Source organism: Garra rufa, chromosome 7 (genome assembly GCF_049309525.1).
Source record: "Garra rufa chromosome 7, GarRuf1.0, whole genome shotgun sequence".
In the NCBI taxonomy this organism is placed as follows: domain Eukaryota; kingdom Metazoa; phylum Chordata; class Actinopteri; order Cypriniformes; family Cyprinidae; genus Garra; species Garra rufa.
In genome coordinates, this window is record NC_133367.1 from 24,161,833 (window position 1) to 24,177,125 (window position 15,293).

General features: G+C 42.1%; 1 protein-coding gene across 1 annotated transcript; it reads left to right on the top strand.

Moving 5' to 3' along the window:
• Nucleotides 1–42: 42 nt before the first annotated feature.
• On the top strand, nt 43–3,110 carry LOC141338576 (amine sulfotransferase-like). Its single transcript, XM_073844166.1, is given in 7 exon segments — nt 43–1,139; nt 1,300–1,502; nt 1,574–1,700; nt 1,827–1,921; nt 2,028–2,195; nt 2,197–2,209; nt 2,714–3,110. Coding segments are annotated over 5 exon segments (519 nt in total). The 5' UTR covers nt 43–1,139; nt 1,300–1,502; nt 1,574–1,585; the 3' UTR covers nt 2,842–3,110.
• Nucleotides 3,111–15,293: the final 12,183 nt, after the last annotated feature.

The following is a 15,293-nucleotide window of genomic DNA, read 5'->3' on the forward strand; positions in this document are numbered from 1 at the left end:
GAACATTTTATGCAGGGTCTATCTCGTTTCAATGACAGAAAAAGGTCAGCATTTCAATATTCATAAGCAGGCATGTACTAGATTAAGTTAAATGAATTGTTATCAATCAAAAATGAAAATAGCAATTAGACTAAATCAAGTAAAATACTTGTTTTGAAATTCTCAACCAATAAGGCTACTCTAAAAATTACTTCTCAGTAGTGTAGGGTTTGTTATTACATACTCACAATCTGAATTCAGATCTTTAGTGTCAGAGAAGTTTAATAATCCCGGCCTTTTTGCTTGATCGGCTCTCTAGAGGAAGGATCAGGTGACCCATTTATGGGAAAAGCGGCACGAAAAGAGAGAGAAGTCAACCGCACTCGACAAACCTGACAATCCCCATTTCAACGGCTCCATGTAAGACTCTAGATGTGTGTCACACACTCGACCACACAGTTAAAAATGTAAAGATCCTGGTCCAAACGATTTAGTCCGCGAGTGAACTGTTCAAATTATTCAGACAAAATCACCAACCAATTCAAGAGAAACTAATGGAAGCGATTCACTGAAAAGAACCGACTTAAAAGAGCAACTGGTTCATGATTACCGTGAGAGTTATTGTAAATTAAACATCTAGATCTGTGTGTGATCAAGTCCTACACTGTTAACTACATTGTTTTGACTGGATGTACATGTCGTGTGTGGCAAGAATTTTTTGTTTGTTTGTTTTTCACCATTTTACATACCATTTTTTTTGTCTTTGCATTTATTATTGGCCTTCTGAACTTTACTACTGCATTTACTATTTGAAATGATGTTAGGTTTATGCAAGGAGTCCAAAGGTTGGCTGCTATCTAAGCAAAACTAACACAATAACTGGCTGTAACAGTTGTGTAACAGCCCTTTTCTCAGTGAAATCTGGCCCTGGATATGTCAAGGTCTTCTCTGTTATCTACGCTCTTCAGTAGTGTTGTTGATTTGGCTCTCAAACATGGCTCAGCAGGAATACAAAATGCTTAGTGACAAACTGTTCACCTACAAAGGAACCGTCATATCTTTGGTAGAAAATTATGATCTTACTCCAGAATATATTGACAGTTTAGTGGATTTTGAAACGAAGGATGATGATGTCTTTGTTGTTACCTTCCTGAAATCTGGTAAGTGAGCTATTGGGCTGTATTTACGACATGTCTATTTTAAAATTCTGCAAATTTTCAGACTTTGCCACTGTTTGAGCAAGTGGAACAGTGTGAACTTTGCATTACCACATACTGGTAAATGTTTAAAAGTTATATACCAAAAATTCTGGTATCTCAGGTACGGTATGGACCCAACGGATCATAACATTAATATACGCAGATGATTTCCCAGACAAAGCCAACCAAATCACAGCTGAGCAGATGCCCTGGATAGAGTATCGGTTAACAGGGACAGATTACAACACACGTCCATCTCCAAGACTCTTCTGTTCCCATTTACTCCAGCTGCTGATGCCCAAAATGCTGCAAAGAAAATGAAAAGTGTGTATGTGTTCATCAATCGATGGCTTGATGTCAAGCACAGGTTTTAATACATCTGTCTTCACTGTCAGGTCATCTATGTTATGAGAAACCCTAAAGATGTCATGGTGTCATATTTCCATTTTTCCAAAAACATGAAAAACCTGGATTCTTCTGAGGGCTTTGACGAGATGCTGGACAAATTCTTCACAGGATGCAGTAAGAGCCAAAACATGATCATTGTTTGTACATACTTCTAAGTGCAGTTTAACTTACAAAAGTACAAAAAAGTACCAAAGCTGCTACAGAGACTGAAAAACACTGATGTTGTGTCTGGGTTTGTAGTGATGGGTGGTTGTTGGTTTGACCATGTTAAGGGATGGATCGCAAATAAAGACAAATACAACATCCTGATCCTTACTTATGAATAAATGACCAAGGTGAGAGTGGATTTGGTTAAGACTCTTTTTCCATCAAAATTTCTTTGAGTTATTTTAATTCTCTTTGGAAAAGATGGACTGAAGAAATGCAAAAATCTTTTATCAGGACCTCAGATCCGCTGTTGTGAAAATCTGTGAGTTTGTGGGAAAGAATCTGTCAGACGCAGCGATCGATAAAGTGGTAGAAACAGCCACATTCAAGCACATGAAGAAAGATCCTTTGGCCAACTATGAATCCCTTTCTGAAGATGTCACAGACCGTCTAAAAAAAACTTTTTTTACGGAAAGGTAAGACAAGCAGTGTCAAATAAAGCATCTATATATAAATACATAAATGTGTCATCGTTATGTTAATAGAGCGTTTTCATGCCGTGAGAGATGGCACTGAACATAAACAATGCTACTGTATTGAACAAAACTTGCATATTTGCTCTGATTATTGCTGCTGAAAAATCAATTATTGTCATGTTTTGGGCTGTACTAATCAATCTGACTGGGAAAAAAACTTGGAGTACTATAGACTGCCAAAAGTTATAACAAATCAAGGAGAGGACTGAAAACACTATCTGAGGAACAAAAGGTGTTTCTGGTTGGCCAAACTAATTAATATCTGCTTGTACATATCTTTACCACCTATGAACTTTAGCTTGTCAAACATTGTGCCCTTTCCTGCTTACTAAGTTGTTGCTTACTAAGTTTCACACATTTTTTCCGTGGTTCAGACAGCAGAAAGTGTCTATCAGTGGAAGTGTGAAAATATAATATCAATGTTTTCAACCTGCTGTGTTACAGGAACAGTTGGCGACTGGAAGAACTCTTTAAGGGTGGCTCAGAGTGAATGTTTTGACCGCGTCTACCAAGAAAGAATGAAGGACGTACCTCTGAACATGATCTGGGACATCTCAGAACTGCATGACTGAAAACTCAAGCTCTGACATCCACTTTACAAACTAATAAAGATAACAGATAACTGTTCACTTCTCACAATCAAATTGCAATCAAACTAATTAAAATGGGTTGCAAATCCTGTTTCATTAGGTTTGTTTATTGCAAAAACTAAACATTTTAAGCAGGGTCTAATATATTAAGCAGGCAAGTAATATATTAAGTTAAATGAATAGTTGTCAATCAAAATTTAAAATAGCAATTAGACTAAAGGAAATATAAAATACTTACTTGTTTTGAAATCCTCAACCAATTACTCTATAAATAGAGACGTACATGTGTGGGGACACGTGCTTTGGCTTCCTGTTTGCCTTGCTGCAGAGTGGTCTGTGTTTGTAGCTCACTGGAGCTTCGTTTTTCTGTTGAATTCTCTTATTGTTACTTTTGCTGTTTAAATTGATAGATATAGCTTAAAGGTTGCCACATAGGAAAGAGCAACATAGAATAAAATCAGAATTAACTCCACTCCTACCTAACTAGTCAACCATAAATTACATTTTTAAACATAACTCTTGGACAGCCTGTTTTAGTAAAATGGGGATAAGGTAAATAGTCAAACTCTATTTATAAACCACCATATTTCAATGTAAATGAGTGTGTGTGTGTGTGTGTGTGTGTGTGTGTGTGTGTGTGTGTGTGTGTGTGTGTGTGTGTGTGTGTGTGTGTGTGTGTGTGTGTGTGTGTACCAAATGTCCCCACAAGGATAGTAATACCAGTAGATTTTGACCTTGTGGGGACATTTCTCAGGTCCCCATGAGGAAACAGGCTTATAAATCATGCACAATGAGTTTTTTTGATGAAGTAAAAGTGTGCACAATCTCCTGTGAGGGCTAGGTTTAGGTGTAGGGTAGGTGTAGGGTGATAGAAAGTACGGTTTGTACAGTATAAAAACCATTACGCCTATGGAATGTCCCCATAAAACATGTAAACCCAACATGTGTGTGTGTGTGTGTGTGTGTGTGTGTGTGTGTGTGTGTGTGTGTGTGTGTGTGTGTGTGTGTGTGTGTACCTGGTATTCATCACGTTGTGGGGACCAAATGTCCCCACAAGGATAGGAATACCAGTAGATTTTGACCTTGTGGGGACATTTCTCAGGTCCCCATGAGGAAACAGGCTTATAAATCATGCACAATAAGTTTTTTTGAGGAAGTAAAAGTATGCACAATCTCCTGTGAGGGCTAGGTTTAGGTGTAGGGTAGGTGTAGGGCGATAGAAATTACGGTTTGTACAGTATAAAACCCATTACGCCTATGGAATGTCCCCATAAAACATGTAAACCCAACGTGTGTGTGTGTGTGTGTGTGTGTGTGTGTGTGTGTGTGTGTGTTTGTTTTTGTGACATATCAGGACACAAATTTGTGTAATAACATGGGTATGACATAGGTATTACAAGGAGAGGGTGACTTATGAGGACATTGCCCATGTCCCCACTTTTCAAAAGGCTTATAAATCATACAGAATACGTTTTTTTGAGAATGTAAAGATATGCACAGTCTCCTGTGAGGGCTAGGTTTAGGTGTAGGGAAGGTGTAGGGTGATAGCAAATATCGTTTGTACAGTATAAAAACCATTAAGTCTATGGAATGTCCCCACAATTCACAAAAACAAACGTGTGTGTGTGTGTGTGTGTGTGTGTGTGTGTGTATGTGCAAGAATCACAATAACTAGGGCTAAACCAAAATACACAGATCAACAGGGGGAGACAACGGGAGAAACCAATGACATAAACTGACAGAACTGTGACAGTAATCACTTGAGCATTATTAATAACCCATGGATAACAGCGTCTTCTTAATTATAAGCAAGTGATATATGAAGTACTTTCAGATTCTTTTAATTACAAAGTGGATGAATAAATGTACAATTTAATTTGAACGGTTACAGTTATATAATGTAGTATGCAGTTTACATTTTTATAACCACATGGTCTGTGGTGAAAACACAGGACAGATCATTGGAGATATTGCTGTTACAGCTGTTACTTCAGTACAGATTAGGCAAACAGCATACTCACAGTGTCCTGTATGGTGGAAGGTAATGCCAGTTGTTCCTGTGGACTCTGCTCCTTCGCTTCAAGCCATTTACCCAGCACTGAGGAGCTGTGGCATTTCTAGGGAGCAAAAAAGTAAAAAAAAATAAGATTTTCAGTAGGGCAAACTTATAGGGACTACTGAATATCAATATACATCTTCAACCTTTAAAACTAGTTTATAAATATTTGGAATTATTTTAATAAACACTTACAACTGATAACATTTGTTTTTAGGTTCTCTAATTCTATTTTGAGGGCTTCATTTTCTGCCTTTAATTGTGCTATGATGTCTGGCAAAGGAGGATCAGGAGAAGGTGATGTAGGTGAAAGTGAAGTTTTTTGGGTTCTAGTAAGAAAAGTAAAAATAAATAAACTTACAAGGTTTAGTTTGAGATTAATACATTGAATTTCCCCCCAAATTAAAAGTGCAGTGTTATATACCATATATATCAGCATATCTACAATATAATGCTTTTTCTAATAAATGTAATTTCAAAATGCTCTTTTTGTACCTCAGTTATGCTAAGTATTTGCATTTGCTATATGTTCAGAATTATATTATTGTATTGTCTGTTGTCTTATATTATTTGTTTGACGCATTATAACTTAAAAGAAACTACTGTTGCTGTAGACGTCAATTCAATGGGGTGATATGCCGTAAATACTGTAATTACCACAACTTTGAGCTTTGAGTTCACGCGGCGTTGCACAAACCAATGGACTTAACGTTACTATATCAGGAGAACCATTTTCAATTACGAATATCGAATAAGTCAATTTGCAGATGACACAGTAATCTTTTTGAAAGATAAATCTTTAATTCGAAAAGTCCTGGATATAATATCAGTTTTTTCCAAAGCTTCAGGATTATGTCTAAACCTGAAAAAAATGTGAATTAGGCCTGCTGTTACAAACGGGACGACCGAGAGTGAGGATCCAAATGCAAGGCTTTATTACGATGATCGTAGACAGGCAGACAGGGTCGAAAACACCAGCAAACATGAACAGCAAAGATAATCCAATAGCGTAATCCAATAAACAAGCGTGGGTACAAATCCAGGTGGGCAGTCCAAAGGAAACAATGAAATGAAAACAAGAAACTAGAAAACTATGACTAAGACTGGGAAAACAAAAACAGAACTATGGCTAGGGAAAACAAGGAGACTAGGAAAACCTGGGAGCAAGGAATAACGCTTGGTAAAGTCCGCAAATGCAAATCAATACTTCGCAGAGTGTGTGTGTCCTGAGCTTGTATTTATGGTAGACAAACAGGAAGTAACCATAGAGGCAGCAGATGGAGCAGCAACAGTCAGTGGGGGTAAGGGCTCCCTCTGCTGGCCTGGCGTAACATAGCCCCCCCCCCAAGGAGCGGCTTCCAGACGCTCCAAAAAACAACAGGAAGAAACAGTCCAGGGGAGCGGTGGGGGGGGGCCAGGAGACTGAGGCAGAACAGGTTGGGCAAAGGCCCTCCAGAGCAGGGCAGGAGATTCAGGAGCCCTCCAGGGCAGGGCTGGAGGCAGAGCAGTCCTTTGAGGTGGAGCAAGAGTCTTAGGAGCCCTCCAGGGCGGAGCAGGAGGCTTAGCGACCCTCCGGGGCAGAGCAGGAGGCGTAGAAGCCCTCCAGGGCGGAGCCGAAGGCGGAGCAAGGGGTTTAGGAGCCCTCCAGGGCGGAGCAGGAGGCGGAGCGGCCCTCCAGGGCAGAGCAGGAGGCGCAGGAGCCCTCCAGGGCGGAGCAGGAGGCGCAGGAGCCCTCCAGGGCGGAACAGGAGGCGCAGGAGCCCTCCAGGGCGAATCAGGAGGCGCAGGAGCCCTCCAGGGCGCATCAGGAGGCGCAGGAGCCCTCCAGGGCGGAACAGGAGGCGCAGGAGCCCTCCAGGGCGGAACAGGAGGCGCAGGGGCCCTCCAGGGCGGAACAGGAGGCGTAGAAGTCCTCCAGGGCGGAACAGGAGGCGCAGAAGCCCTCCAGGGCGGAACAGGAGGCCGCATCATGGACTGGGACCTGGGGAGAGCAGAGACAGAGGAGGCAGACAGAGCAAGGAGAGAGGTAGAGAGTTCATGGGGGAAGGTGGCCTCCATAGTCGTGACTAGGCAGACGAGAACTTCAGGAATGGCTTTCGTGGTCGTGTCAGAGACGACAGGGAGCCTAGGCGGTGCAGGCACAGTGTGAAGCCTTGGCGGCGCAGGCAGAGCAGGGAGTCCTGGCGGAGCAGACAGAGCACGGAATCTTGGCGGAACAGACAGAGCACGGAATCTTGGCAGAACAGGCAGAGCAAGGAACCTTGGCGGAGCAGGTAGAGCAGGGGGCATAGGCGGTGCAGGCAGAGCGTGAAGCCTTGGCGGTGCGGGCAGAGCGTGAAGTTCCGCTATGTACGCCACCTCCGAAAGAGGTATAGGCGCAGTGGACATGCGTGTAGATGAGGTCTCCAGAGCAAACTTGTGGGCGGACTCATGGGAAGAAGAGGGCACTGGGGCGCAGTGTACAGCCCACACACTCAAAATGGCGATAGCCATAGCAGGTAGCGCAGTTGGCAGAGGAATGCCCTCCGGGTCAGTGGGCGTGAGGCTTGGGAGCGTTGGCTCTGCGTGACGTGGGAGCGTTGGCTCTGCATGGCTTGGGAGCGTTGGCTCTGCGTGGCTTGGGAGCGAAGGCTCTGGCAGATCAGACGAAACATGTCCCGGCTCTGGATGTTCGGGCGAGACGTGACTTGGCCTGGAAGGAACTGCTGTGACTTGATTGGGCGTGACAGGAATAGCAGTGACTTGACTTGGGATGACAGGAACAGCGGTGACTTGGCTTGGCGTGAGAGGAACAACTGTAACTTGACTCGGCGTGACAGGAGCAGCTGTGACTTGACTTGGCGTGACAGGAGCAGCTGTGACTTGACGTGACAGGAGCAGCTGTGACTTGACATGGCTTTGAGGGAGTGGTTGTGACTTGAGTTGGCTCTGCTAGGACAGCGGCGGCTGGACATGATTCAGGAGGTACTGCTGTGTCTTGATGTGACTCTGTAAGCGCTGTGGTAACTTGCTTATATTCTGGAAGTGTTGGGGTGTCTTGCCTTGACTCAGGATGTGCTGCTTGACTTGGCTCAGGAAGTGCTGCTTGATTTGGTTCAGGAAGTGCTGCTTGATTTGGCTCAGGAGGAACAACTGCTGTAACTTGACTTGACCTGACAGGAGCATTAGCTGTAACTTGACTTGACCTTGCAGAGGCAGCAGCCACAATGTGACTTGACTTGACAAGAACAGGAGCTGTGTCGTGACTTGACTGTACAGGAGCAGCAGACATGGCGTTAACAGGCGATGGTTTGGTTGAAGTGGCGTTAGCAGATGCTGGCTCGGCTGATGTGGCGTGAGCAGGCGCCGGCTTGGCTGACGTAGCATTAGCAGGCGTTGGCATCAGGATTATGGCTTGACGTGGGTCTGGCGTGGCGGCCATCTTGGGTGCAGGCTCTGGCGAGGCGGCCATCTTGGGTGCAGGCTCTGGCGAGGCGGCCATCTTGGGTGGTAGCTCTGGTGTGGCGGCCATCTTTGCAGCAGGCTCTGGCGTGGCGGCCATTTTTGCAGCAGGCTCTGGCGTGGCGGCCATCTTTGCAGCAGGCTCTGGCGTGGCGGCCATCTTGCGGGAGGACTTGGGCGTGGCAACCATCTTGTGAACAGGCTCAGGAAAAGCGGCCATCTTGTGAGCGGGGTCTGGAAGAGCAGCCATCTTGTGAACAGGATCTGGATGGGCGGCCATTTTGGGTGCAGACTCAGGAAAGGTGGCCATCTTATGAACTGGCTCAGAACGGGCAGCCATCTTGTGAACGGGCTTTGGGACGGTGGCCTTCTTGTGAACAGACTCGGGAAGGGCGGCCATCTTGGGAATTGGCTCAGGAACAGCAGCCATCTTGTGATCAGGTTCGGGGATGGCGGCCATCTTGTGAACAGGCTTGGGGGTGGCAGCCATCTTGTGAACAGGCTTGGGGATGGCCGCCATCTTGTGATCGGGCCTTGGGGTGGCAGCCATCTTGCGAGAGAAGTCAGACGTGGTAGATTTCTGGTGAGCTGAGTCCAATTGGGTGACCATCTTGAACGCGGACTCAGGAAGAATAGTCATTCCGAAAGCAGATTCTGGAAAGGCAGCCATTTTGTGAGCAGGTTCAGGAAAGGTAGCCATCTTGTGAACAGGTTCATGAAAGGTAGCCATCTTGTGAAGGGGCTCTGGGCTTGCAGACATCTTGTGCTGAGGCTCGGGGCTAGCAGACATCTTGTGCTGTGGCTCAGGACTAGCAAACATCTTGTGCTGTGGTTCTGGGCTAGCAGACATCTTGTGCTGAGGCTCGGGGCTAGCAGACATCTTGTGCTGTGGCTCAGGACTAGCAAACATCTTGTGCTGTGGTTCTGGGCTAGCAGACATCTTGTGCTGAGGCTCGGGGCTAGCAGACATCTTGTGCTGTGGCTCAGAGTTAGCAGACATCTTATGCTGAGGCTTTAAGCTGGCAGACATCTTGTGCTGTAGCTCCTCTAAAACACCCATAGTGAACGGAGAGCCAAACAACTGCAGTGCTAAATAAATGTATTGCTGGAGGGTCCAGCCAGGCTGGTGTAGTGGCATCAGGGAACCGAATGGCTCGGAAAGTCCACCACGAAAAAATATTATTAAACAGGCCTCATCCATTGAAGTAGCCTTTGCCAGTGTAATAAAATCCAAAATGTACTCCTCAATGGGACGCTCACCTTGACGGAGACGGATAATCTGGGTGGCTGGGTTCATGGTGAACTGCTGGTGGATAAAGCCGCTGGATCCGGGCGTGGCGAAGTATTCTGTTACAAACGGGACGACCGAGAGTGAGGATCCAAATGCAAGGCTTTATTACGATGATCGTAGACAGGCAGACAGGGTCGAAAACACCAGCAAACATGAACAGCAAAGATAATCCAATAGCGTAATCCAATAAACAAGCGTGGGTACAAATCCAGGTGGGCAGTCCAAAGGAAACAATGAAATGAAAACAAGAAACTAGAAAACTATGACTAAGACTGGGAAAACAAAAACAGAACTATGGCTAGGGAAAACAAGGAGACTAGGAAAACCTGGGAGCAAGGAATAACGCTTGGTAAAGTCCGCAAATGCAAATCAATACTTCGCAGAGTGTGTGTGTCCTGAGCTTGTATTTATGGTAGACAAACAGGAAGTAACCATAGAGGCAGCAGATGGAGCAGCAACAGTCAGTGGGGGTAAGGGCTCCCTCTGCTGGCCTGGCGTAACACCTGCTATGTCTTCATCCATGTGCTGAGACAAATATAGACTCCATACCTGTCAAAACTGAACTAAAATACCTAGGATTAATAATGTCTAAAGAACAACTAAGGTCAATTCAATCATTTTTTATTTCATATGGAAAAATAAGACACACTACCTTAAAAAGTCTGTGATGGTTAAAGACTATAAACATGGTGGGCTGAAAGCTGCTGACTTTGAATCCACGATAGGTGTTTTAAAGTTGAACTGGGTTAAAGCTTATTTGACACAACCAAATACCATATGGTTCCACATACCAAAATATATTTTCCAAAATGTTGGTGGATTAGAATTTTTGTTAAGGTGTGACTTTGAAATAACTAAACTACCAATCAAACTGTCTGACTTCCATAAACAAATACTTCTCGACTGGAAAATGATGTTCACTCACAACTTCACACCGCATAGCTCCACCTTGTGGAATAATAGAACCATATTAATTAACAGGAAGACATTATTTAAACAAGAATGGTATGAAAAAAAATGTTCTATATGTTACGGACTTGATGGATGAAAATGGCAGTCTGTTGCAGTTTAATTCCTTTGTCGAAAAGTTTAATTTAAAATGCTCTTATAAAGAATTTAACCAAATCAGTAGAGCTATTCCACTTCCCTTAAAATTCATGATTCAATATATCCTTACAAATTCAAATGTGGCTGTTAAACTTCCTGATTTAAAAAATGGTGAATTGAAATTTGGTGAAAGAAAATGTAACAACAAAATACTTGGAAGTGTGTTTAAAGAAAAGCTATTCTATGATATCAAAAAGCCAACGAAAATAAAAGATAACAGATAATCAAGTTACATTAACAAATACTTAAATGGCCAATATCACCCAAGGTAAAATAAATTCAGTTCAAATTAATAAATAATATTTATCCTGCTGCTGAAACCATAAGTAAAAGGTTCAACTTTGAAGTTAATCCGTGTGTTTTTTTTTTGTTTTTTTTTTGTATGACAGAACATGAAACAATTGAACACCTTTTTTTCTCTTGTTCAGTCACAATGGGGTTTTGGAAGGATGTTTATCGATGGTTAAAAATTGGGATCAACAACTCTTTAACAAATTTCAAGTGATAATTTGCATAGCTATAATAGTTGTATCAAATTATAGTGATTTGAATTTATTAAGTAATGTTTAATTTTGTTCGTTTCGCTCTGTGGAAATGTAAAGAAAAAATACAGTTTTTACTTCGGAATTCGTTTTTAATCCCTGGTTTTAAACAAACATATACATGAGATAATTTATATATTATTGCTTGAAAAAAATGTTTAAAAATAGTGCTAGAAATTTTATAATTAAGGATATTAAACAGAGCTAGGCATTTGAAAGAATTGTGCCTAATAATTCCAAAAAGAAAGAGAAGCATTGGACATCATCAAAATATTCAAGACATTTATTAGGAAGGGATACCATTTTCTTAACAAAAATCCCAAAACCGTCTCAGAAAATACATAAAACTGACATTACTGAGCTATATGCGTATAAAGTAGCCTATTAAAATGGTACAATGGCATTGCTCAGTTCAACGTGTTGGGAAATCGGGCATTTTGTCCGTTGTCAGCATTTATTCAACAGTTAATAGCGCTCAACATTCAAAAGGTAAATATTATTCAGCCAATAAAGTGTAGTTCTATGTATTTCATAGAAAATTGTGTCTAGTAGGCCTACTTAGGGGTGGGCGATATGACCTAAAATTAATATCACGGTATTTTTCATCTTTTGAACGGTGCCGGTATAATATCACGGTATTACTTTTTTTGGTACATTTTCGGTATCCTTATCAAAAAGAGACATGGGAGAGTATTATGCATTCTCAACATATTTATTTTGCAAAAAACCTAAAGATCTTACTTAACAGTGTACAACAAAACAAAAATTATTTTTTTAAATTTAATTTCTGCAATATTTAAAACCTTTAAATAACTGGGGGAAATCAACCCATGGCAACAGTTTAAAAGTAGACCAATTCTGTGGGGAAAAACGCGGACTTGGCAACCCTGCATCCAACATGAGCTGCTGGAGTTAATGTCTTTGCACACGTGAGTACGAAATTTTCGTCCGACATTTTTGCACGTTAAAAAAAATACAGGTTATGTTAATCGAGTTTACACACTGCCTCTGAAACTTTCATCCGTCATAAAAAAATTTGGATCATGTTTGATGTTCTGCATTTTCACATCCATAATAAGCATTTTGATAAGGATGGCGAATATGAGAAAACTAAAAAAAAAACACATACGAAAATCGGACTCAGTGTACAATGACCTTTAGATTTGAACGATCACGGGTCGAAAGTAAAGAGAGATGACAAAAATAGACTGGAGGATTTGTTGCAATCTTGTACTCACTGACAAATATCTATTATAAGATGTGCTGCTCCCTTTACAAAATCGAAAGTAAACGTAAACAGGCCGGTCGCGTTCGCCTCGCGCCTGCTCAATTTGTGATCCGCTGTGTAAATCCTTTGGCCGGCCGACCGGGAAAAGTCCCGGTCGTCCCGATTGCCACTCCGCCCCTGGTATAGGCTACAGGGCCGACCTTTCTTCACGATGTTTCACCAGCCGTTTAATGGCCACTCCCCTTTTACCTACCACCTGCAAAGCTGATACGAATATGTTTTACTTTTTTATTTACAACAAGATAGTATAAGGACAGGTATTCAGACCACAACTGAACGTTTGAAGAAAATTTAATGTTTTAAATATACCGGTATTGACGGTATTAGAAAATCCATGTCGTGGCGCTATCTCACACCGGTGATGACTATGACACCGGTGTACCGCCCACCCCTAGGCCTACTATATAAATTTACAAAGGTTTAATTGGCGTCTTTATTTCAAACGACCCGGCTGTTCCAGGGCCTTCTTAGCAAGTTGGTCAACTCTCTCATTCCCCTCTACTCCAACGTGAGCCGGCACCCGCAGAAAATAAATCAATAACCTTAGCTGCCTTATTCTATATATACTCTGTAAGATTTCATATAATACAGTATATCCTGTCGTGTCTCTGATTTTCTGTAAACTTGTCAAAGCCGCCATTGAATCTGTACAAACCACAGTATTGAAGGCCGAACCTCCTCAACCCACTGCAATGCAAGACATATGGCAAATAATTCAGAAGTGTATACAGAAACATGATCAGAAGTTCTTCTGGCAATGTTGATGCTAAATTTATGTACAGTATGTACTGCAGCTGCTGTTCTTCCAGGCCCTGGATCTTTAGATCCATCTGTGTATATATGCAGTACTATGATTGATTTATATATTGTTGCACAACTAAACTTGTTGGAATGTTCATGTTGATGGTTTTTAAGTCTTTATGAATGTTTAAATCAACAAATGGCATTGGAAACAACAAGAGAGGTTCGCACAATTCTCCTCTTGGTGCATCCTTGATAAAAGGGGCGAAGCAAGAACACATCCAGGGATTTGAACTGTACTTGCTAGATGTGAACTTTGAAATGGAACAGTACTTGGGCGACAACTGATGACGTTTCACAAGTCCACAAGAACACAAGTACAGAAGAACATATATTGAGAAACGGCTCACAACAATGGCAAGTCCAACAAGTTCAAAAGTAGCTTTTGCAAACTAGAAGTATAAGCACTACTTTTCCCTCGCTGAGATGAAAGGCAAAAATGTTTATGTAACGTGCAACTTTTGTTAGATATGGACATGGAGTTTTATTTGATTACCTGTTTACATATCAGGGTTTTTTTGCACAACAGTATTATTATTATTATTGTTGTTGTTGTTATTTGTTTATTTTTGGTACATTTCTTCAGAAGCATAATTTATATTTAGACTTATTTGTTGACAAGCTGTGGTCTGTGCAATAAATTTTTAAAGTTCTAAACCATGACACAAAAAAGGTGATTCTGTTCCCTGCACTTTTTTGACCTAGCGCCAATATTTCCGCCCATGTTCTCAGATTTGTTACTTAGATTTGAGTGAACTAACACTTAGCCTATCACAGCATGAATCTCTTGGGGAAATTGCCACTTTGGTGTTGTAAAATGCCCATTGTTCTTCTATTTAGAATTTATTATACTGTATGAACATCACCTTTGGGTAACATCACCATACTGTCCCCCCCACTTTTAAATTTCCTGCTACGGCCCTGCCTGAGAGATACCTTAACCATGGCTGAAACTTGCGAGTGGCATAGCTTTGCTGCTTACCACATCGATTTCATCTCAGCAGCAGTTTGTATCTGAGATGGAGCCCCTTTATGGTATAAGCAATGTCACCTACAATGTTCACCTCTGCCTCCATCTCTCAAGAAGTGTCCAGAATTGGGGGCCATTATGGGCCCATTTGGCATTTCAATTTGAGGCTTATAACATGGAGCTGATAGAAATGGTTAAAAGCACCCAGTCTGTGCCCATCAAAATATGTAAAGTTTTCTGGTTGGAAAAAAGCCGTTCCACTGTATGCCAGTCAAACACTGAAAAATCCCTCTTCAGAGTGCAGTGCTGTTCTTAGTCAGTTATTGAGGCGAAAACGAGAGCGAAAGCATGCAGTCAAGTGTTTAGGAGTTACAGCTTTTGAACCACCCAAGAAAAAAATGATGGCACATGATGACTACATTGCTTTGCATAGTGTTGGTGATCGGGTAGAGAAGCAGGTTGTGGACTGTCAACGGTGTGATTGTTCATTCCCAGGCCTACCGCCGTTCAAGTACTAGGAACTCAAGTGTAGTTCATGTAAAAACTGACAACACATTCTTTTCAATTAAGACATTCATGCAGACAGATGTTGGGAATGGCAGTGCTTTTTATGCCTTTGGTCGCTTTTTTGAAGAGGGAAAGCACAGCTTTTCAGCTTGTGTTCAAAATCCGCTACACTTTTATCCAGTGAAGAAGGTGCTGTCTCACCTAACTGCTGTACATGCCTCAGCAATTGAACAGAAATGCTTGTACATGCCTTTGGAACAGCACCGATGCGATTATAGCATGACTTTTCTCAATGATTATGTAACAGTTTAATGTTTTTATGTCTGACATCAGTGACAAAAATTTTTGCAGCTCTGCCAAGCTTTGTTAAAAGCACCCAAGTTTCTTTTCTTTCAGTGCTAGTGGACAACCCAGGTTTGCATAGATGCATC